Source organism: Pseudonaja textilis, chromosome 15, assembly GCF_049901715.1.
Source record: "Pseudonaja textilis isolate UNSWEBS1 chromosome 15, rPseTex1.2, whole genome shotgun sequence".
Lineage (NCBI taxonomy): Eukaryota > Metazoa > Chordata > Lepidosauria > Squamata > Elapidae > Pseudonaja > Pseudonaja textilis.
The window spans coordinates 7,062,270-7,084,582 of record NC_142004.1 but is presented as its reverse complement, the minus strand read 5'-3'; the positions used below and the strand labels follow the sequence as shown (position 1 = coordinate 7,084,582).

The 22,313-nt window shown below is 42.1% G+C and overlaps 1 protein-coding gene across 6 annotated transcripts in view; it reads left to right on the top strand.

Annotated features, from left to right (window-relative positions):
* The window catches only part of TXNRD2 (thioredoxin reductase 2), a 31,203-nt gene that overhangs the window by 2,614 nt on the left and 6,276 nt on the right, over window positions 1-22,313 (top strand). For 2 of the 6 annotated variants that reach the window (XM_087913386.1, XM_087913384.1), the window contains exons 1-13: window positions 587-762; window positions 2,446-2,511; window positions 3,135-3,191; window positions 4,315-4,459; window positions 5,102-5,176; window positions 6,443-6,521; window positions 7,766-7,828; window positions 8,638-8,708; window positions 12,769-12,788; window positions 14,289-14,380; window positions 14,515-14,689; window positions 20,379-20,515; window positions 21,362-21,457. In XM_087913386.1, coding sequence (XP_087769512.1) covers window positions 699-762; window positions 2,446-2,511; window positions 3,135-3,191; window positions 4,315-4,459; window positions 5,102-5,176; window positions 6,443-6,521; window positions 7,766-7,828; window positions 8,638-8,708; window positions 12,769-12,788; window positions 14,289-14,380; window positions 14,515-14,689; window positions 20,379-20,515; window positions 21,362-21,457 — 1,140 coding nt within the window. In that variant the 5' untranslated portion in view covers window positions 587-698. Of the gene's footprint in view, window positions 1-6; window positions 28-411; window positions 554-586; window positions 763-2,445; window positions 2,512-3,134; window positions 3,192-4,314; window positions 4,460-5,101; window positions 5,177-6,442; window positions 6,522-7,765; window positions 7,829-8,637; window positions 8,709-12,768; window positions 12,789-14,288; window positions 14,381-14,514; window positions 14,690-20,378; window positions 20,516-21,361; window positions 21,458-22,313 lie in introns of those variants that run through there. The other 4 variants (XM_087913383.1, XM_087913382.1, XM_087913385.1 and 1 more) reach the window with 3 other exon arrangements.

Here is a 22,313-nt window from a genome sequence, read left to right as displayed (position 1 = left end):
GATGGATGAATTCTTTATTGGCCAAGTGTGATTAGACACACAAGGAATTTGTCTTAGTGCAAATGCTCTCAGTGTACATAAAAGAAAAGATACATTTGTCAAGAATTATAAGGTATAACACTTAATGATATCCATAGGGTTATATAGTCATAGGGTGTATATATTAAATAGAATATAGTCATAGGGTACAATAAGCAATCAAATCATACTAGAAACAGTCAGTATAAATCGTAAGGATGCAAGCAACCAAGTTAGTCATACAGTCACAAGTGGGAGGGGATGGGTGATAGGAACGATGAGAAGATTAATAGTAATAGTAGTGCAGGCTTTGTAAATAATTGGACAGTGTTGAAGGAATTGTTTGTTTAGCAGGGTGATGGCGTTTGGGAAAAAACTCTCCTTGTGTCTAGTTGTTCTGGTGTGCAGGGCTCTATAGCAGCGTTTTGGGGGAAGGAGTTGAAACAGTTTTATGTCCGGGATGTGAGGGGTCTGTAAATATTTTCACAGCCCTTTTTTTGACTTGTGCTCTATACAGGTCCTCGATTGAAGGCAGGTTGGTAGTAATTGTTTTTTTTTTGCAGTCCTAATTACTCTCTGGAGTCTGTGTCTGTCCTGTTGGGTTGCAGAACCAAACCAGACAGTTATAGAGGTGCATCTAGATGACAGACTCAATCATTCCTCTGTAGAATTGTACATGTATGGCTCTCCTTGTGGGAACAGCTTCTCAGTTTCCCCAAGGGCAAACTAGAGAAATACGTACAGGTAGGTCTTCGACGTATGACCACAATTGAGCCTGAAATTTCTGTCACTAAGCGAAACATTTGTTAAGTGAGTTTTGCCCCATTTTAGGTCCTTCCTTGCCCTAGTTGTTAAGTGAATCACTGCAGTTAAGTTAGTAACACGATTGTTAAATGAGCCTGGCTTCCCAGTTGACTGTGAGGTTTTAAAGAAGCGATTTGTCTGAAGTGGCATAGGATTTCCTGAGCTTGAGCAGGGGCCTAGTCTAGAAGATCTTCAAGGCCCCTTTCAGCCCTATGATTTTATGCTTTCTGTGTTTTTTCTAATTTTTTTTGAAATGGATATTTCTTGCATTTATGTCCTCTTTCATTTATTGAATATATTTCCCCCAAAACATTTTTCTCCATGTGACTTCTTTTCAGTCCTGCTGTGTTTATAGGACAAATTTTATTTGAGAATAAAATCGAAAGAGGATTTGTCTGAAATGGTATGCGGTCTTCCTGCTAAAGCAGAGGGTTGGACTAGAAGACCTCCAAGGTCCCTCTTCGAACTCTGTTATATTGTTACTGTTGCCTTTGACTTGAAGTTTGTCCAAATCATTCTGGACTATTTAATAACTACTGGATTTCCTGAATCTTCCTGGGTTGATTGCTTGTAACTTCTGGTTACCGTGCCTGTTCTTGCTGGCTACATGATAGTGTTGTTGTTTTTTGCTCTTGCAACAGATTTCAGTTTTCATAAACTGAAATCCCAGTAAATATTTGTGTGACTTCTCTCTTTTCCCCCAGTTGTTTAGCCTGGTGTTTTAGCTATTCCAAAAGAAAAAAGAGCAAAGGATCTTTGGCAGACTTCCATCCTTTCAGAGGATGAAAATGAAAAAGACCAAGAATTGTCTGTGATCAGAACTGTTAGTGCAAAACACCTGAAAAGTGAAATAGATCTTTCTGATGATCTGGGCCATCTTAAAGGGTGGAAGGTAGCTGTGACTGGCACATTAAAAGCAAAGAGTATAGGAAAACTCTAAAATTAAATATGATTTAATTCAGACTGGTTGCTAGGGATTTTTTTTAGCTATAATCCAATTTTTCTGTGTGTGTGTATATATCTATTTATATATCTATGTTTATATCCATCTATATATCTATCTCTATTTATATCTATCTATCTATCTCTATCTATCTATCTATCTATATCTATATATCGATCTATCTATATCTATCTATCTCTATCTATTTATCTATATCTATCTATCTATATCTATCTATATCTATATATCGATCTATCGATCTATATTTATCTATCTATCTCTATCTCTATCTATCTATCTATCTATCTATCTATCTATCTATCTATCTATCTATCTATCTATCTATCTATCTATCTATCTATCTATCTATATCTATCTATCTACCTACCTACCTACCTATCTATCTACCTACCTACCTACCTACCTACCTACCTATCTATCTATCTATCTATCTATCTATCTATCTATCTATCTATCTATCTATCTATCTGTCTATCTGTTTTAAAGTTCTTCCCCACTACCCTTCTCTCTGGAATACTGTTACCTTAAAAAAAAACAATGCAGAAATAAGATTATGATATGACAATTCATTATTTTAGTGTGGGTCGAGGAGTTAAATTTGAAGGTGACCTTGAATAATATCTACTGCTGTTTTAAAATGTTTTCTTTCTGTTAAACAGGGAAGAATGAGTACGACCTCCTTGTTATCGGAGGAGGCTCTGGTGGATTGGCTTGTGCTAAAGAAGGTTCGTACATGGGATTTGTGGTGTGGGATTGTCATCCTCAGATGGGGAATATAACTAGAGAAGTTAACTTTACTCGTTTGTTTGTTGGGAAAATCTATTTTGCCACTTACTCGCTCATGCTGACTCAGGTTGGCTTACAGGAAATAAAAACAGAACATAAAACCTCACCTGGAGCACCAATAATAAAAAAAATAAAAAACAGAACATAAAAGAAATAAAAAATAATAAAAAATAAAAATAATAAAATAGGGGAAGTTGAATCTGTCTCCTTGCCGCCTGTCTAAAGCGAAAAGGAACTCTCTTATTTTTCTGTCCACAATTTTTCCAGAAACGGTTATATTTGCTGCTAACCACTAGAGGCACTGTGGGACGGGTTTTATTCCTGTACTACTGGGATGCAAGGCCCAAAGCGGTCCTATAGTGCCTCCTACTGGTCAGTAGCAAATCTGTCAACTTGCAAGAAAAAGTTGGAAACCACCCCTAGGCAAGGGGGATTTTGGGGACAACAAATAGAAGATGCTTATCTAAAGCTTCAATTGTCTTTGGACCAGTTTGAAGAGCATTACTCCGACTGTACCCTTTTCTTCAAACATGTCTGTAACTTTTATTTCTCTTTGTTTAAGCTGCCCAGTTTGGAAAGAAGGTAGCTGTCCTAGACTATGTGGATCCTTCTCCGAGAGGTGAGAAACAACCTGAGCGAATTGCATAACTCCGTCGTCGTTGTGACCTTGAATGTCTAAGGCTGGCTGGGGATTCTGGGAGTTGAAGTCCACCAATCTTAAAAGTTACTCAAGGTTGGATGCCCCTGATTTATAGTGATGTAAAGTATAGGTAGTTCTCTCTCAGCCAGTCCTTGAATATTGAAGATTTGTCCTGAAATGAATACAAACTCCAGGTCCTTTGTAGTGCAATGATGGTTTATTCATTAGATCGGCAAACAACAAACACTCCTATCTGTCAAGAAAGGTTAAAAGCCAGGCCAGGTTAGTGTTGGGTTTGAATTTGCTCCCTTTCCTTTATTACCATTTTCATGAGACACACCCCACCACATCCAGGCCTGTACACAGTTCTAGTTCTGGCCATGCCTAACCCATTATCCCTAAATGCTATTAACCCTACGACATGTCTACATCCCTAATCTATTCCGACCCTCGCTAAGTGATCCCTACCTGGTGCCACCTTCACCATGTTTTAATCTAAGGCTTAATTACCACCTATATATGCCCCAACCCCACTTTTAACAATATGCACCACATCAATACATGAAAAGAGCCAGTTCCAACAGCCCCGCAGTTGCTTCAGAATCCATCCTGTTACCCCGCAGTTGTTGCAGAATCCATCCTCAGCTCTGCTGAGTCATTCCAAAGCGACCCTCAACACCATCGGCCAGCATGCAAGCAGAAATACAGATCTGGCAGCAGCAGAGATCAGGTGACATTCTCTACTGCCAGCTGACTTGCTCCAAGGCGTGTTCAGGGCTGACGGGCTCCATAGCAAACTCGGAGCCCGACAGCTCTCAACTTAGGACCCACAAATGGAGCCCAAAATTTCTGTTTCTCAGTGAGAAATTTATTAAGTGAGTTTTGCCCTGTGTTAAGACTTTTCTTGTTGCATTTGTTAAGTGAATCGTTTGCGGTGGTTAAGTTAGTAACACAGTTCCTAAGTGAATCCAGTTGCCCGCTTGGCTTTGCTTACTCTTTCTCTAAGATCATAACGGCATGGGTGGATGTAATGGGACATTGCTCAAGATGTGAGAGAAAAGCTCCACCCATGAATGAGAGTGTGGCCTTTTCTTTTCTTCAGGAACCAAATGGGGGCTTGGTGGGACGTGTGTGAACGTGGGTTGCATTCCAAAGAAGTTGATGCACCAAGCGGCTCTCCTGGGACATTCGGTCCGAGATGCCCAACATTATGGCTGGAACATACCCCGTCATATCAGTCACGACTGGTAAGACAACTCTCCTGTCTGTTTTTTGCAACTTACCTGTGCATAAACCCTTCAAAAGAACCTAGAAGAACTAGGAAGATTTGTTTCAGAAGAGAAAGGCTATGGGATGTTGTCTTCTCTTGGGTTGGTCTGTGGATTCATCCACTCTATGCTATGCATTTGCCTAGAAGGAAGAGGATTGTTGCCCCAAATAATTTCACTTTCAAATATGAAGATTTTTGATTTAATAACAATATGCTGACCTGGGACAATTTTCATTCTTTGAGTTAAGAGGATTTAACCATTTGCATTAAAAAAAAGTCTATATTTTCTATTTTCCTCTTTTTGTTTTTCATACTTTGACTGTCTTGAAAAATTCTAATTAAAAAAAGAAACCCACAGCTACTTGTAGTTGTTATTTTCCACCCAACACCCATCTCTTCCCGTCCTTTAAATCCATTTTAAATCCCTTAAATCAAGGGTCTTCAAACTTGGCAAGTTTAAGACTTGTAGAATTCAACTCCCAGTATTCCTGAGGTAACATGACTGGGGGAGGAATTCTGGGAGTTGAAGTCCACAAGTTTTAAAGCTGTCAAGTTGGAAGACCTCTGCCTTAAATCCATTCAGCTTTGTAAATTTTTTCTCTCTTTTTTTGACTGCCAGGTCTGTGATGGCCAAAGGAGTTCAAAACTACGTCAAATCCTTGAATTGGGGACACAGGTTACAGTTACAAGATAAGTAAGTGGCCCTTTCTTTCCTGTGCTTCCAACACGATTTGTTTTTTGAAAAGTTAGTGTAAAGATATGTAAAGAGTTCAGGGGAACATTACCTTCTCACCAGCGAGGAAGTGTGTTACTCCCCCGTTGTATCTGGCTTCAGGTGCCCTGCCTTCTAATGTTAATTTTGCACACCCAAATCCTCCCTGTTTATTATTATGCAAGTTAGTTTCTTGTTATCTACTTGTAATTTTATTTGCTATTTTATTTGCTATTCCATTTTATTTGTTTCGTTTAAAAGCCATGTATTTCTTTTATTTCTCATCCTTTTCTAATGATTGTAATCATAGCAAAGGAAGCAAAGACAGTGCCCAGGGGGATAGGCGCCTTGGATGCAATCCCAAAACATCTGAATAGCGTCGGCATTGACCCAATCCCCACCAGTCAATTGCAAAGGGCAGCTTGACTCGGAACAGCTTACATCCTGTGAGGGTGTTTGAATAGAACAACAGCAGCAAAATCTGCCTATCCCAGGTCCTTAATCAAATGCTTAATTGAGAATAAAACACACAGAACTGGCTTTCAAAAGCCTCAGATATAGAAGTTCAGTGGATCTGTATCTATTATTAATACTGCTTTTACTGTATTTATGTTCTTTTCATTTTCTTTTTCCATCTCCTCTTTCTTCCTCTCTATCTCCTCCTCCACTTCCTCCTCCTTCACCCTCTTCTCCTATTCTTTCTCCTTCTCTATCCCTTCTTCCATGTTCTATTTCTCCACTCCTCTCCCATTTCTTCTTCTCCACCTCATCTATCCCTTCTTCCATCTCCTCCTCCTCTTCCTTCTGCTTTTCCACTTTTCCTGTTCTTCCTCCTCCATCTCTTCTGCCCTTCCTCTTCCTTCTCCTCCTCCCTTTTCCCCTATTCTTCTCTATCCCATCTTTTCCTCCTCCTATTTTTCCATTCCTCTCCTATTTCTCCTTTTCTGCCTCATCTATCCCTTCTTCCATCTCCTCCTCTTCCTCTTCCTTCTGCTTCTCCACTTTTCTCTTATGCCTCCTCCTCCATCTCCTATCCCTTCTTCCACCTCCTCCTCCTCTCTTCTCCAATTCTTCCTCCTCCTTCTCTATCCCTTCTTCCATCTCCTCCTTTTACTTCTCCACTTCTATTCCTCCTCCTCCACCTCATCTGCCCCTTCTTCCACCTTCTCCTCTTTGTCCTTCATTCTCTTCTCCTATTCTTCTTCCTCCTCCATTCTCCTTTATCCCGTCTTTCATCTCCTCCTCCAGAAAGGTCAAATACTTCAATCTGAAAGGCAGCTTTGTGGATGCACACACCATCCGTGGGGGAGCAAAAGGAAACAAGGAGGTAAGAAGGCTGTAACTCCTCTACCCCTAATCCGATCCCAACAAGCTTTTAAGGTTGTTCCTTTGGAGTTTTGATTTGGCAAGTCATTTAAACCTAGGCAGGAGCATCTACGAGGGTTTCATTCAGAAGTTAAGATGATGTTTAAAAAGTTAAGCACTGTCCCTTGGGGAGGTGTGCCAGGTGGGACTTCATTTACATTAAATGCAGGTGCCACTTTTGACTATCTTGACAGATTTCCCCCTCTGACACCACTGAACTAGGTGGTTAACCCTGATTTCTGGATGAGCCCAGCCCCTGTGCTTTACCTGGAATAAAAATCTCTTTTAGTCATCAAAAAAGCACAACAAAGAAGGTTCTTTCTGCACCAACTCAGAAAGCTCAAACTGCCCAAGGAGCTGCTGATCCAGTTCTACAGAGGAATGATTGAGTCTGTCATCTGCACCTCTATAACTGGTTTGGTTCTGCAACCCAACAGGACAGACACAGACTTCAGAGAGTAATTAGGACTGCAGAAAAAACAATGGCTACCAACCTGCCTTCCATGGAGGACCTGTATCCTGCACGAGTCAAAAAGAGGGCTGTGAAAATATCTACAGACCCTTCACACCCTGGACATAAACTGTTTCAACTCCTTCCCTCAAAACGATGCTATAGGGCACTGCACGCCAGAACAGCTAGACACAAGGACAATTTTTTCCCAAATGCTATCACTCTGCTAAACAAATAATTCCCTCAACATTGTCAAACTGTTTGCTAAGTCTGCATTGCTATCATTATTACTATTAATCCTCCCATCCTTCCTTTCACCCATCTCTTCCCACATGACAGTAACCTTGCTGCTTGTATCCTAGTGATTGTTATTGACTGTTTTCCAGTATGATTTGATTGCTTATTGTACCCTATGACTATTATTAGGTGTTGTACTTTATGATTCTTGACTCTTGACGAATGTATCTTTTCTTTTATGTATACTGAGAGCATTTGCACCAAGACAAATTCCTTGTGTGTCCAATCACACTTGGCCAATAAAGAATTGAATTCTATTCTACTCTACTCTACTCTACTCTACTCTACTCTACTCTACTCTACTCTATTATTATATGAGTCAGATTGTTAACCTATAATTGCCATACTTTGGGAGATAACCATGTTCTTCCAGTATGACATAAAAACACACGATGGCCTGGAGATGTTTGGCGTAAATTCCTCTTCCTGTTTTTATTTTTATTTTTAATTATTCCTAGACCCTGCTCACCGCAGACCACATAGTTCTTGCCACTGGTGGCAGACCAAGATACCCCAGAGAGGTAACCTTAGCTTGTTCCTACTTGGCATTAACCTGAGTTAATTTCAGGGTAGCTTTTAGGCTTATCTGTGGTTAAAGATCGATTGACAGAAGGGTTTCTCAGTCTTGGTCACTTGAAGATGTGTTGACTTCTACTCCCAGAATTCCCCAGCCAGCATTTGTGGGCTTAACACTCCCAGAATCGCCGGCCGTGCAGATGTTGCAGAGGTTTTTTTAGAAGAACAAAACCAATCAGCTCCCAAAGCAATTGCAATATCAAGTGCAATAGAGTGTCATTTAATTCTTCCTACAGGTTGATCTTTACCTATCCGTCTCTTCTATGAATAATTCCAAAACATACTCTCATATGATGAACGGTTGAGGGAGCTAGGTATGTCTAGTCTGATGAAGAGAAAGATCGCGGATGACAGGATAGCCGTCTTCCAATATTTGAGGGGGGTCTCACAGAGAACGGGGGGTTGGTTTATTCCCCAAAGCACCAGAGGGCAAGACAAGAAGTAGCAGATGGAAGCTTATCAAAGAGACCCAAGCTGGAACTAAAGAGAAATTTCCTGACAGTTTAGAACAATGAATCAGAGGAATAACTTGCCTCTCGCGGTTGTGGTGCTCCATAATTGCAGGTTTTCACAAATAGACAAGCGCTAGCTCTATACTCGAGCTTTGCTACGAAACTATGTGATCGGGCTTAGTTTTTGGGGAGGAAAATAAGGCGGGGGGGGGGGAATTCTGCCTCTGCCTACCAGCATCCATCAGTATTCATCTGGCTAGCGTCCCTTCCAGCCCCATTATTCTATTTGTTCTTGTTTTCAGGTTGCAGGAGCTCAAGAATTTGGGATTACAAGTGACGACATTTTCTGGCTTAAAAGATCCCCCGGAAAAACGTAAGTCCTTTCTATCTAGCACTGTGTGCCTGGATATTTGTGTTTTTAAAAAAAGGTTTAGTGCCCAAATGAGGAAGTTAAAAGAAACAGGCAGCACAGAATAAATACAAATTAATACGGACTGATCCTTTTAAACTTAATTTTCATTGTGTGCGTGTGCCTCTTCTTCCTCTGAATATACACTTTTTCCCTTTGGCTTTTTAAATTTATCCACCGGCTTTATAATTTCAACAGAGCCAGAAATGTAGGTTCCAATTCTGGATAGAAAAGTCTGTGACTTATAGATGGGAACAGAGATGTGCGTATCCGAATAATCTGTAGTTATGTACTGTATGTTTCTGTGGAGTAACCTGTAGCGATCCCAGCTCGGTGTCCCAATTTCCCGGCTGTGTGAAGTTTGTTGCCTTTGTGTGAACCACGAGAGGGCAGCAAGGGTTTATGTTACAGAATTGTCTTCCTTCCATTGCTGTGGTATCTTTGCTATTATGGAGGGAAATACCCTTAGTATCCCTATAGTCTGAGTGGGTTAAATGCACAAAGCAGGTATGGAAGTTCCCTTCCCTTTTCATTTACTTCCTTTTCTTTATTGCTTTCCCCATTCCTTTTCCTTTTTCTCCTCCTTCTCCTCTCCTGTTTTATAAAACCTTAGTAAGACCATGCCTGCAATATTGCATCTAGCTTTTGGTCACAAAAACAATGTTGAGATCTTGGAAAAAGTGCAGAGAAGAGCAACGAAGATGATTAATGATCTGGAGATTAAAACATGTGAAGAACAATTGCAGGATTTGGGTTTGGCTAGTCTAGAGAAAAGAAGGACTACAGGGGACATGATAGCAGTATTCCAAGTTTTGAGAGGATGCCACAAAGAAGAGGGGAACAGTTTATTTTCCAAAGCACCACAAGGCAGGACAAGAAACAACGGGTGGAAAATAATCAAGGAAAGAAACAACCTGGAATTCAGGAGAAACTTCCTAGCAGTGAGGACACTCAACCAGTGGAACAGCTTGTCTTTAGAAATTGTGGGTGCTTCATCACTGGAGGTTTTTAAGAAGAGACTGGAGGGCCATTTGTCTGAAACGATATAGTGCCTGTAGCTTGAGCAGGGGGGCTGGACTAGAAGACCTCCAAAGTCCCTTCCAGCTCTAGTCTGAATTGTAAATTCGCTCGGAGGCCCTGATGTATCCCAGAGAAATCAGGCTGTTGTGTGTGTGTCTGTTAAAAGAGCTACGAAGTCAGAGATTTCTCTGAAATTGGGCTCCAGCCCCGTCTCTTCTCTTGCATGTTGTAACAGTGTCATGATAGAAGCTCCCTGTTATTTATATTTTGCATTCTTCAGCTTCAGTCAAAATAAGCCCGAAGGGGTACAGTAGCAAGGCTGTGCTTTTGTCAACCGTGTTTTGCAGCTGACGGGGAGAAAGAGGCACTCAGAGTTTGCATTGAGTAACTGTTTGTTTTGTTTTTAATCGGTATGGATTGTTGTCTTGCAAATGGCCTCCCTTGGAGTTGGTCAATGGCTGACCCCAAGTTTTGTCATGTGAAGGTGGCTCGTCCATCTGTGGTCCAGCATTTGCAATCGTAGTTCATACCGTTTAGAATGATAGATATAACAGAATGATGAAATTGGAAGGGAGGTCTTCTAGTCCAACCCCCTGCCTAGGCAGGAAAGCCTGTACCATTCCAGACAAATGCTTGTCTAGTCTCTTCTTAAAAGCCTCCAGTGTTGGAGCCCCCACAACTTCTAGAGGCGAGGAGTCCCACTGGTTAATTGTTCTCTCTGTCAGGAAATTTCTCCTTAGTTCTAGGTTGCTTCTCCCCCTGGTTATTTTCCTTTTTTTAAAAAAAAAACTTTATTCAATTTTCAAAAAATGTTAAAAACATAAAATAAAATTATATGCATCATTGTGTCAATGTCAAGAGATCGTTTACATCTCCGTATCATGTTTCTATACATACTTTCTTGTTACCTTGCATTGCCGTTGCATATTCTTTCCCTTATTCTTATTACAAATTTATATATTTTCATCCTACATTTCTATTTTCTTCACTGTAGATATATCCATTTCTATACATAATTTCCTATTCTTTGCCCAATTACAACTTTAATTTATTTTTATTCTTAAGCCGTGTATACCAGATGTCCCAGACTATGTAATATGTTGATTCCTCTTTATCTTTCAATCTTAGCGTCAGCCTATTCATCTCTGCACGGTCTAATATTTTATTTGTGACTGCTGCCTCTGGGGGTCCATTGGTTGGTTAGTTTCCACCCATTGCTTCTTGTCCTTCGGGTGCTTTGGAGAATAGCTTGACTCCTTCTTCTTTGGGGCAGCCCCTTAGATATTGAACAGCTGCCATCATGTCATGTCACCCCTAGTCCTTCGTTTCATTGAACGAGACACCCCCAATTCCAGCAACTGTTGTTTATATGTTTTATTTAGCCTCCAGTCCTCTAATCCTCTTGGTTGTTTTTCCTTCTGCTCTTTTTAGAGTCAAAACATCGTCTCGACTAAGACGATTAAAGGCCTGGAGATTAAAATTTATGAAGAACGGTGGCAGGATTTGGGATTGGCTAGACTGGAGAGAAAAAAAAAGGACTAGTGGGGACATGATAGCAATCTTCTAGTATTTGAGGGGCTCCCACAAAGAAAAGGGGTTCAGCTTATTTTCCCAAGGGCCAGAAGGCAAAACAAGAAGCAACGGATGGAAACTAACCAAGGAGGGAAGCAAGCTGGAATTAAGGAGTAACTTACGAACAGCGAGGACAATTAACCCGTGGAACGGAAGTTGCCTTCAGAAATCGTGGGCGCTACATCACTGGAGGTTTTAAAGAAGAGATTGGACAGTCACTTGTTTGAAATTGTATAGGTTCTCCTGCTTGAGCAGGGGGCTGGACTAGAAGACCTCCAAGGTCCCTTCCATCTGATTCTGATTCCAGAATCATGGTGGCCCAGGAGGTTGGACCTCCAAAAGTCCCTCCCCGCTCTCTGCTGATGGATTGTCTGCCGAAGATCCGTGTGTTATGGCTTCAAGGTAAAATACCCGCGGGCGCATTCTTTTCCCCTGTAGGGACGACAGCCCACAGCCTCCCTCAAGAAGCAATCATGCTCTCCTCCTCCTCCTCCTCCTCTGAAATGGAATTACATTATTAGTACCTGTAAGGATTAGCGGTGACATCGGCATTGTCTCGCTGACTTGGCCACCCGCGTTTTTAGTTTGTCTTCTGGAGGCGCTGTCACTTCGGCGCACGGCGCATTCTTTCCATTTTCTCTTTTGGCAAAGGGTGGGCCGGTGTGTGTGTGAAATCTCTGGGAAGGGGGGGGGTGAGGGGGTGGAATCCTGCTTGCAAATTATCCGTAGTCAGTGCAGTTGGGGGGGGGGGAACCTCACCTCCATTTTCTGCTGTCGAGGGAGCTGCGGTTAAAAAAAACCACATTTTTTTTTAAAAAAAACGTTTTGTTTGCAAAAGGAATTCTTTTCTCCTGCTGGTTTGTCTTATTTTCTTTCGTCTCTTTAGGGAAAAGTTTGTTTGTTTATTTATTTCGACACGCTCCAACTTGCCTCCAGGTTTTAGGCCTCTGATGGTCCTTTTTATAGGTGGGGGTCCACCTTTGGGGGTGCTGTTAAAAGGTTGTTCTGGTATCTGAGGTGATTTTTTTCTTCTTTCTTTCTTTCTTTTAACCATTGGGCTGCTGAAATTCTGGAAACCCTTCTTGAAAGCCTCCAGTGATGGGGTACCCACACCTTCTGGAGTCAAGCTGTTCCACTGGTTAATGGTTCGAAGTGTGACTTTGTAATGAAGTGATTTTTTTTTTGCAGTGTGCCTCATAGTAGAGCTGGTTAGACCTCACTTAACAACTGTCTTTCTTAGCATTGGAAATTTTGGGTTCAAATATGGTCATAAGTCCAGGACTGCCTGGGCTTTGGCTTTGATCCCTGTCTGAAATTTAATAAAAACTATTTGAAGAGGAAGTAGTCAATTGTTTCACTTCTGATCGTAGGCGCCAACTTAATTTGATTTTTGATTTCTTTTTTTTTCTCTCTCTCTCTGTTCCTTCAACAGGTTGGTTGTTGGCGCCAGCTGTATCTTTTAAACTAAGTTGCATTATTGTGCTGTTGTGGTGGTCCTCTCCTTTTAGATAGCTTGTGACACTTACTGCATGTCGACATTGTCGTCAAAAACAGCACCACCAACAGATTTATTCAGTGGTCCAAAGACATGTCTCCATTAGCAATTCTGTCAGGCTTCCTTGCCTTTTAAAAATTGGTACGTGTGAGAGCCGGATTGTATATTTGTCTTAGTTGTTTGGACGGACCACCAGCCACATAAATTTAAAGCCTTCACACTTCTCAAAATCCCGTGATGGTGAACCTATGGCACAAAGCCATGTGTGTGGGCATGCAAGTCCCAGGCAAACTTACCTCACTACGCATGTGCGCGCCTCCCAGCTGATTTTCGGGCCTTTTACGGCCTCCCAGAGGTTTGAGGGAAGCCTCTGCGGCCTTTGGAGGCCGAAAAAAAGGCCCATTTTGTCACTTCCTGTATTTCCAGAAATACCGGAAGTGACGAAACAGGTCCATTTTTCAGCCTCCAAAAGCTGCAGAGGCTTCCCTCGAGCATCTGGGAGGCTGAAAAAGGCCCGAAAATCAGCTGAGAGGCACGCACATGCGCAGTGCGGGTAAGGGGGTGGCATAAGGGGGATCGTGCGTGCATGCACAGCGGGTATGTGGGGGGGGGGCATACATTGCATTCTCTCGGTGCTGGCACACGCAATTTTTGGCACAGGAGCCGAAAAAGGTTAGCCACCACTGCCATAGAAGGTCAGATCTTCATTTGCTTTACAGTACAGTTTTGTTTCCATGCTGGTTTTAAAAAAATTTAAACAAAACCATCTACCACATTGAATGGGTCATTTCTAGCCAAAAATAGGCATAGAATTGTTTCTTTAGAGCCGGGGTCTTCAAACTTGACAGCTTTAAGACTTGTGGACTTCAACTCCCAGAATTCCTCCTCCAGTCCTGTTAGCTTAGGAATTCTGGGAGTTGAAAGTCCACAAGTCTTAAACTTCCCAACTTGCATCAAATTTAAAAAAACAGAGATTTTGAGCCAGGAAGAACAAAATGACCGCTCACAAACCGAGGCACACTGAACTGCAAAATGGCACATCCAAATAGATTATTTTTTCTTTTGAAGACGTTTCACTTCTCATCCAAGAAGCTTCTTCAGCTCTGACCGGACGGTGGGGAATGGAAGGATTTATATTCCTTGCAGACAGCTGGTCATTTGCATCCTTTTAGAGGGTCCTTGAGGCCACTTGGAGGTTTATCTGTGTCCTCAGGTCACCTGAGCAGTGCAAATGGTACGCAATTGGTTGTTAAGCGAGGACAAGCTCCGGAGCTTTTTTTAAAAGCTCCCAAGTTGCAAATGAATGTTAGAACATAAAAGAGATTTCGGCCTATCCGGATGCAATGGAACGCTTGAAGATTTTCTCGTAAATCTTACTCTTTCTACTTTTCCCCCTCTTTCTCTTTCTTAAAAGAAATCCAGCGGAATTATTTTTCCTTGATCCAGACACTTGCTAGATGTTTCCCTCGAGTGTGGCGGCTTTCTCACTGGCCTTGGATTGGATGCTACCGTGATGATCAGGAGCATCCCGCTTCGAGGATTTGACCAGGTAGCTTCCGCTGCTTCTGTCTTATAACAGTTCGTTTAGCGAACACACACACACACACACACACACACACACACACATCTTGTCGTGAAGGCTTTCCACAGATTAACCCGTTGGGTCATCATTGTCTCTTTTAGCAAATGGCCAGTCTGGTGACGAGCCACATGGAAGCGTCCGGCACACGGTTTCTAAAGAAATGCAGCCCAACTAGGATCAAGAAGCTAGACAACGGACGGCTACGGGTGACGTGGAAATATGGGGACTCCGGCAAAGAAAAATCGGATGAATTTGATACGGTGATGTGGGCAGTAGGTAAGGACCTACCTGTAATACCTGTATAAAAAAGGGCTTCGCTCTGGACTGGGTGTGAACACCTGTGAAGTCAGAGCTTGCTAACTTGTTTCTTTTTTAAAAAAATGTTTTTATTATATAGCAATAGCCCTTAGACTTACATACCACTTCACAGTGCTTTTACATCCTTCTCTAAGCAGTTTACAGAGTCAGCCTCTTTTCCCCAACAATTTGGCTCCTCATTTTACCCACCTCGGAAGGAGGGAAGGCTGAGTCGACCTTGAGCCTGGTGAGATTCGATCTGCCAAACTGCAGTCAGCCGGCAGTCAGCAGAAGTCATGCGAGCAACTGACTCATATTTATGATGGTCGCAGTGTCCCCGGGGTGATCCCCTTTTGCGACTTTTTGACAACCAAAGCCAATGGGGGGGAAGCCAGATTTGCCTAACAACCGTGCCAAATTTCAAGTTTGTAGGCTTTACGGTTCTGGAGATGTTGTGATGATGCGTGAGTCGTATTTCGCCTTTTATATATATATAGATATAGATATAGATTGTTGAATTCATCCCAGTTTATTTTTGGTTGTGGACACTGTTGAGAAACTCGATGCATAGGGGATGAAGATTCAGACCAAGGGTTGTGTGGCTCAGTTCTCTTTGCACAAGCCATCTAGGTTTATTAGCTTTCCTCCAAATCATTGGCTTGACTTGGTTCTATCCTAGTTTCCCGCACCAGCTGCAGGCGCCAGATGTCATAGCTTGGGAGATATGTGTCGGCTTACTTACTCATTCCCTGCAAAGCTACAGTCTTGAAGAAGGCTAGCTTATCCTGGAATGCAAACACAACCGATGTTTTCAGATTCCAACAGAGACCGGGCCTTTTATTTTTACTCATTAGCAAGGAGTTTTGTTTTTTGTTTTTTCACTCCAGCCATGGTGGGGGTTAAAACCAAGCAGTTTTCCCATCTCTGCTTGCTTCAAATCCAGAGCTAAAGTCTACGCACTCCACCCCAAGGGACTAAGGATTATGTCGGTTAAGGACCAAAGCTGCCTAATTGATGTGGGATTCACTCTTGGTTTTGTTTGCCTTAGTGTTTTCATTCTCTAGCCACACATCAACGGCCAGGTGTCTGAGAAACTGGGAAAACACTTCCTGCCTCCCAATGTGTCCGTCACAAACCCATCGGTGAAAAGGGACGGCTTGCTGAGAGTGGTGGAGTTAGGCCTCCTTAAGCCACTTAAACAACGAACCTCGGGAGCTGAAACAGGCTCTGTGAATTGCGCGGAGATTTCGTAGTGTTACGGAATGCTACCGGGCTGATTCGCTTCATGCTTTGTGCATTTGGAGAGAAGGGCTTGTTTTCAAGGAGATACCACCCTGAACAGGTCTGAAGAGCACGCGTGGAGGTGTCGGGCTGAAGGACGGAGTCACTGAAGGATCAGTCACGTTCTATCAAGTTGGCGTCGACTCTTAGATGGATGATTCGTCCTCAGTTGGTCCAGCAGGCCTTCTAACAGTACCCCGTCAACTGTAATAAGTCCACGAATCATCATCACTATCTTTTAACGATCCCATGATCCCTTTCAGGGTGGAATCTGGACAACGAAATGGAGCTGAGTGTTTACTGGCTGGATTCCCTTCCTGTTGCCAGTGCGGAGTTTTGTTCAGCAGATATAATCTCATTGTGCCCAGAAGGAGAAATATCTGCCCTCTACCTAGGATCAAACTCACAGCCTCCTGTGCGAGCGAATATATGAGAGCGAATAGTGAGAGCGCTACCTCTAGGCCACCGTACCACCCCTCTGTGAAGGCGAATATATGTTTCCCAGGACAACATTGCAGAGTCTAATCTGGGTTGGTCACTGGGACCAGAGGCTTTGTCTTCCGAGCTTTTGGACTCATGCTGGAGCTCCGTCTTCAAAGATCATCTCTCTAGCAGAGAATGTGCTGTTCTCTCTGTGTGTAATAGGTCTATCCACCTTGCTGGTCATCCTTCTCTCTCCTTCCTCTTTTCTAAGCATTACAGATTTCTCCAGAGAGCTGGTTCTTTCCCCTGATGGAGTGTTCAACTCGGTGTCAAATTTATGGTGACCGCATAGGTTTTCTCTAACCTGATCTGTCAGGTTTGTTCCTTGGTTGTCTTCTTCGTTAGCCTTCCCCCTTTTCTAGCATCATGGACTTCTCAAGGGAGCTTGTCTTTCCATTGATGGAATGGCTGGTACCCTCAAGCCAACGTCAACTCGTGGTGACCACATAGATCAGAGGTCTCCAAACTTGCCAACTTTAAGACTTGTTGTCATGTCCAAGTTGGAATCTGATTCCAAGGGAGAGGTGGAACAGCTGACAGGGAGTGGGAATGTGGCTCCTGTGGCTGTGGAGGAAACTGGAGAAGGGCACAGGCCGGCTGGGCATTCAGAGGAAGACCCAGGGCCACCCCACTCTTCAGCCTAGGGCATGCAGAGAGGAACGGATAAGGGAGCAACATGGCTTACGGGAGAGGAAAGAGCCTTGATTTCCTTCCTGCAGCTGGGAAGACTGTTTAAAAGGGCAAACTGCGCATGGCAAAGATGCTGGAAGCAAAGTGTGCATTATCTTCGTTTTGGCATCCTCGCAACTGTGGGTGCTGCATTATCTTTCGGAAGTCTGCAATTTATCATCCTGGCCTGTTGTGTTAATTACTTCAGCGTGGTTTGTGTTGCTTTTTTTATTTCTAATTATCTTTACTTTGGGTTCGGACTGCATTTCTCCCCTTTGTAGACTCTTTTTGAAAGAGTTTGATCTCCATCTAAGGATAACTGGACCTTGGGGGCCAAGTTGGAGGCATTAAAGGGAATTTATCTACTTTGGTAACTTCGTTGTTTTTGTGCCACGCCCTGGGTCATCACACTTGTGGACTTCAACTCCCAGAATTCTTCAGCCAGCATAGCTAGAGGTTTCTTTATATGTATATAAAAAATGAAATATGTTAAGAAGGGGATTGTTATAATCATTAAATATATTATGTGTAGTAGTATGAAGTAAGGATGGAGTACTGATATTATAGTAATGAATATGTATCAATTGTAATGGATATTGCCAAGATATTTGTACCTAGAAGACACACTGTTTAAATGGATGATGGATTGCTTGCATAAAATAAAATAAAAAATGTAATTAAAAAAAAAACAGAACAGCGGTAGGAAGTTGTTTCACATCCAAGCTGAGATAAGCTTTTTGATTATTTTTGGTGGCTAATAGCATCGAGGACAGAAAAAGGCAGAGCATCCTTTGCGGGGGGGAAAAAGACAGATAGATAACAGGGTGCCGAAAGGACCCATCAATGCTTCCAAAGAAGTATCCATTCTCCTCCTGAAATGAATCCACAAAGATCTCCGACCAGCCATTCAGATGGGACACTGTTGTTTTCTTTAGGAGTTTGGTTCTGAATGTGCCTGTGTGCCTGTGTAGACGCTAGCTTTTTTGACAGATGTGCTATCCGGCTGCGTTGTTTGTTTATTGATCGTACAATCCTCGGTCTCCCCTGGCTTAATAGTTTCCTGTGTTGACATCAAAGATCTCAAAACCTTGAGGGCGCACGCACACACATCCCTATTGTTGTCGTTTTTTCCCAACACAAGCTAGTCACTCATTATGTACAGGGGATCAGAGTGCCAAGTAATAACTCCATAGAAAGAGGCAGATAAGTTCTTTCAAAGAAGAATTTTATTCGCACAATATTGGAAAAACGAAGATGGAGAAATATTTAAGAAGATACTTGATTGTGCAAGAAGTGGATAGACGGACACTGAAAATTAAGCAGAAAGTGGACGTAGAATATGATCAAACGGGTTTATTTTACAGTCGTAAGCCAAGAACTACCTGTATCGCTTTTTACTTTGGTGCATGCAATCTGGAGTCAGGTATGTGAGATGAGTGGTCATATAATTATATTTAAATAAATAAAATTTCCTTTGCAAAGCAAAGTTGCAAACGTAAACAGTTATTATTGTTGTTGTTGTTCACCAAAAACTACAGTGTGCACAGCAAATGAGATAACCATGCTGGGTTTCGTATCACAAATCACTAGTCGAACCCTTCCCAAGTGTTTAGGACTGCGTGATGTATCGGCGGATTATGCGAGCAGATCCCAGTAAGGTGGCCTTCTGCAGCTGACCAAGGGTGATCTTGTCAGCGCCCATTGTTTTCAAGTGCTTGCCTAGGTCTTTAGGCAGAGCAGCACCCAGTGTGCCCAGTTCCACTGGAACCACCTGCACTGGTCTGCAGTTCGATTTCTCAAATCCTGATATCTGGTGACTTTTTCAAGTTGTTTCTCGTGGATTCTGCTGTCACCAGGTATGGCAATGTCAACGATCCACACTTTTTTCTTCTCCATAATTGTGATATCCGGGGTGTTGTGTTCCAAAACTTTGTCAGTCTGTATTTGGAAGTCCCACAGTAGTTTTGCATATTATTATTATTATTATTATTATTGTTGTTGTTGTTGTTATGATGATGATGATGCCCTTACGAATTGCTTTCAGATTGATCCCATTTTCAGGTCTATGCTTTATTTTTTCCAAAAAAAATATAGTCACTGTAATTTAGCATCGAATTGTCACTCCCACCAAAAAACGCAATTATAAGATTGGAGCAAAACCATCTTGGCTAACAGATTTCAATTGATCAATCTCTTGATTTTGGTCATTGGTACAACCCTGGGTTGTACAGAATACAGGCAAGACATAAATCTCACAACAATAATATTAATTGTATATTTGCAGTGGCCGTCTATGGGATTGTCTCACCCCACACATATAAATATGCAACTAATATTATTGGTGTGAGATTTATGTCTTGCCTGTATTCTGTACAATCCTGGGTACTGTAGATCATGTTCTTAGTTAGCCTTGACTTTGCTGGTGCTTAGGTCAAGTTAAGTTGAGTTCCAGATTGATGGGATGCAATCGATTTTAATGGATGAATCCATCTCCTTTTAATTGTGTTAGTTTTAACGGGATATGTTGTTTTTCTTTTGGAATTTTGATTAATGGATTTTCAATGCTGCCCAGAGCCACAATGGACTTGGGCGGCCGTATAAACGTCTTAAATAAATAAACGTCTTGAATGGTGATATTATTGTAAAATTAGAAATAACAATCTATAGAGCCGTTGATAGTGATGTTACTGCTATGACTTTGTAAGTCATTCTGTTTCCTTCTTTTTCGTTGTGGTCTTGCTGTAACAAATAAGTGTGTAAAATTTGCAGTCTTGCAAACTTATCTGATTGCTGTTGGGGTTTAACCATAATTCTATCTCTCTCTCCTTCCTCTTCTCCTCCTCCACCTCCTCTTCCTCCTCCTTCTTTTCCTCCTCCTCCTCCTTCGCCTTCTACTTTCCTCTTCCTCCTCTTCCTGCTTCTCTTCCTTCTCTTCCTCTTTCTTCTCTGCCTTTTTCTACTCTTCTTCCTGCTTCTCCTTCTTCTACTCCTCCTCCTTCGTTCTCTTCTCCTTCTACTCCTCTTCCTGCTTCTACTCCTCTTCCTCCTTCTCTGCCTTCTTCTACTCCTCTTCCTCCTCCTCCTTTTAACGCCTTCTCTTCCTCCTCCTCTTCCACCTCTTCTTCCTCATTCTACTCCTTTTCCACCTCTTCCTCCTCCTCCTCTTTTCTTCCTCCTCCCTCCCTGTTCCCTTCCTCTTTCCCTTTCCTCTCCTTTCTGCTTTCCTTCCCTAAAGGCCGCGCTCCAGACACTGCAGCCCTTAAACTGGATCGTGTGGGTGTGAAAACCAATCCGGAAACGGGGAAAATCATCGTCGATTCAGCTGAAGTTACTTCGATCCCCCATATTTTCGCAATCGGGGACATCACTGAGGTATAAATTCTTTGAACGGCCCAGGAAATTTTCCCCAGAGAGAGTGAGAGCACCAGGGACTCCACAGTTCAACCCTTCTCTTCTGTTAAAAGAGACATTTCTCTTTTAATCTTCTCATTAATCTTCTCTTCTGTTAAAACCTATTTATACCACAGACAGGAACGATATTGGAGGGGTCATAACAAGGCATATATCAGGTTGTCGCTGACACATGACGTGGATTGACCTGAACCCATATTGCAATCTTTGCTTAAGGCCATTGTCAGAGCGAGGGCTATCCTTTTTGCCTTTCCTCTGTAGGGGCAGGGTGTTTTTTTTTTAAAGAATCATCTTTTAATGAACCCATAATCCCTTGCAGGGTGGAGTCTAGGCAACTGAATGGAGCTAGCGGAGTGTTTTAAATGGCCAGATGCCCTTCCTGTCACCGATGCGGAGTTTTGTTCAGCAGATATATTTTCAGTATGGCCAGAAAACAAACTGCCTCTACCTAGGATCAATTACCTAGGATATTATTATTATTATTATTATTATTATTATTATTATTATTATTATTCACAAAATATTGGCGGATGATGCCAGCAGATCCCAGTAAGGCAGCCTTCTGCAGCTGACCAATGGTGATTTTGTCAGCATTGTTGTTGTTGTTATTATTATTATTATTATTATTATTTTATTATTATTATTTAGAACGGACCATGGGAAATGAATTTAGGAAAGGGAAAGTCCTCAAACGACAAATAGTTAACCAAAACGGTTGGGGAAACCTTGGGGGGTGTTGATTCCTCCTTGCTGCTTCTTGAAAGAAATCTTGTAAAAATCCCTTCTAATGTTCTCATCCCTTTCAAGGGCCGCCCTGAACTAACGCCCACCGCAATTGCTTCAGGGAAGTTGTTGGCTCGGCGGTTGTTCGGCCTTTCTTCTGAACTCATGGATTACGACAATGTGAGTAAGGGTTTGGTTTGTTGACAAAATTGTCCTATTGTCCCCAATTATTTGTACCTATTTCCTGTATTCTTGCTCATGTTTATACTTATACCTATTATCTTGTAAGCGATTGACAAATCAAAATAAATAAATAAAATAAAGAAATAAGATGGTGGACATGATCTTGACTAGCCCATCTTGACTAGAGGTTCACTCTACTGCAGTTGATATGTTCCTGAAAACAGACATGGGGCTAGAGATTGGTTCTTTATTCATTTCCTTCCTTTTTTTTTTGGGGGGGGGGGTGAAAAGAATTTTTATTACGTATTATTAACAAGGATCCCTAAGGAAATTGCAGGCAGCCCTTGACTTAAAACAGTTTTGTTTAGTGGCCGTTCAAAGTTAAACGGCACTGAAAAAAAGCGACCGGTGACAGTTTTCACACTTACGACCGTTGCAACATCCCCCTGGGTGTAGTCGACTCTGAGACACATCATTCACTGTCACCTTTGACCCTGGTTTTCCCTCCACCCCCTGAGTCTATCGTAATTCATATTCTCCAATGGGACACATCCATAGCCCAGAGTCATCAGTCATGTTAGCCAGTTAGAATTTTGCACGGCAGAAACTTCAGTCACCTAGTTACTATCTTTGAAAAACTATGCATGGAATATGCACTTTCAACTCCAAAGCTGCCGCATTACTCTTTCAAACCCCTTCACCCCTCCCTTTCTGTTGGCAACTCTCAAAAGACCATAGCAATATTTTATGAATTGACACCTTTACCTTTGCTAAAAATTTTGAATCCCACTCCTGAAGGATTCACTTAACAACTGTGGCAAGAAAGATTGTGGAAAAGGGACAAAATTCTTTT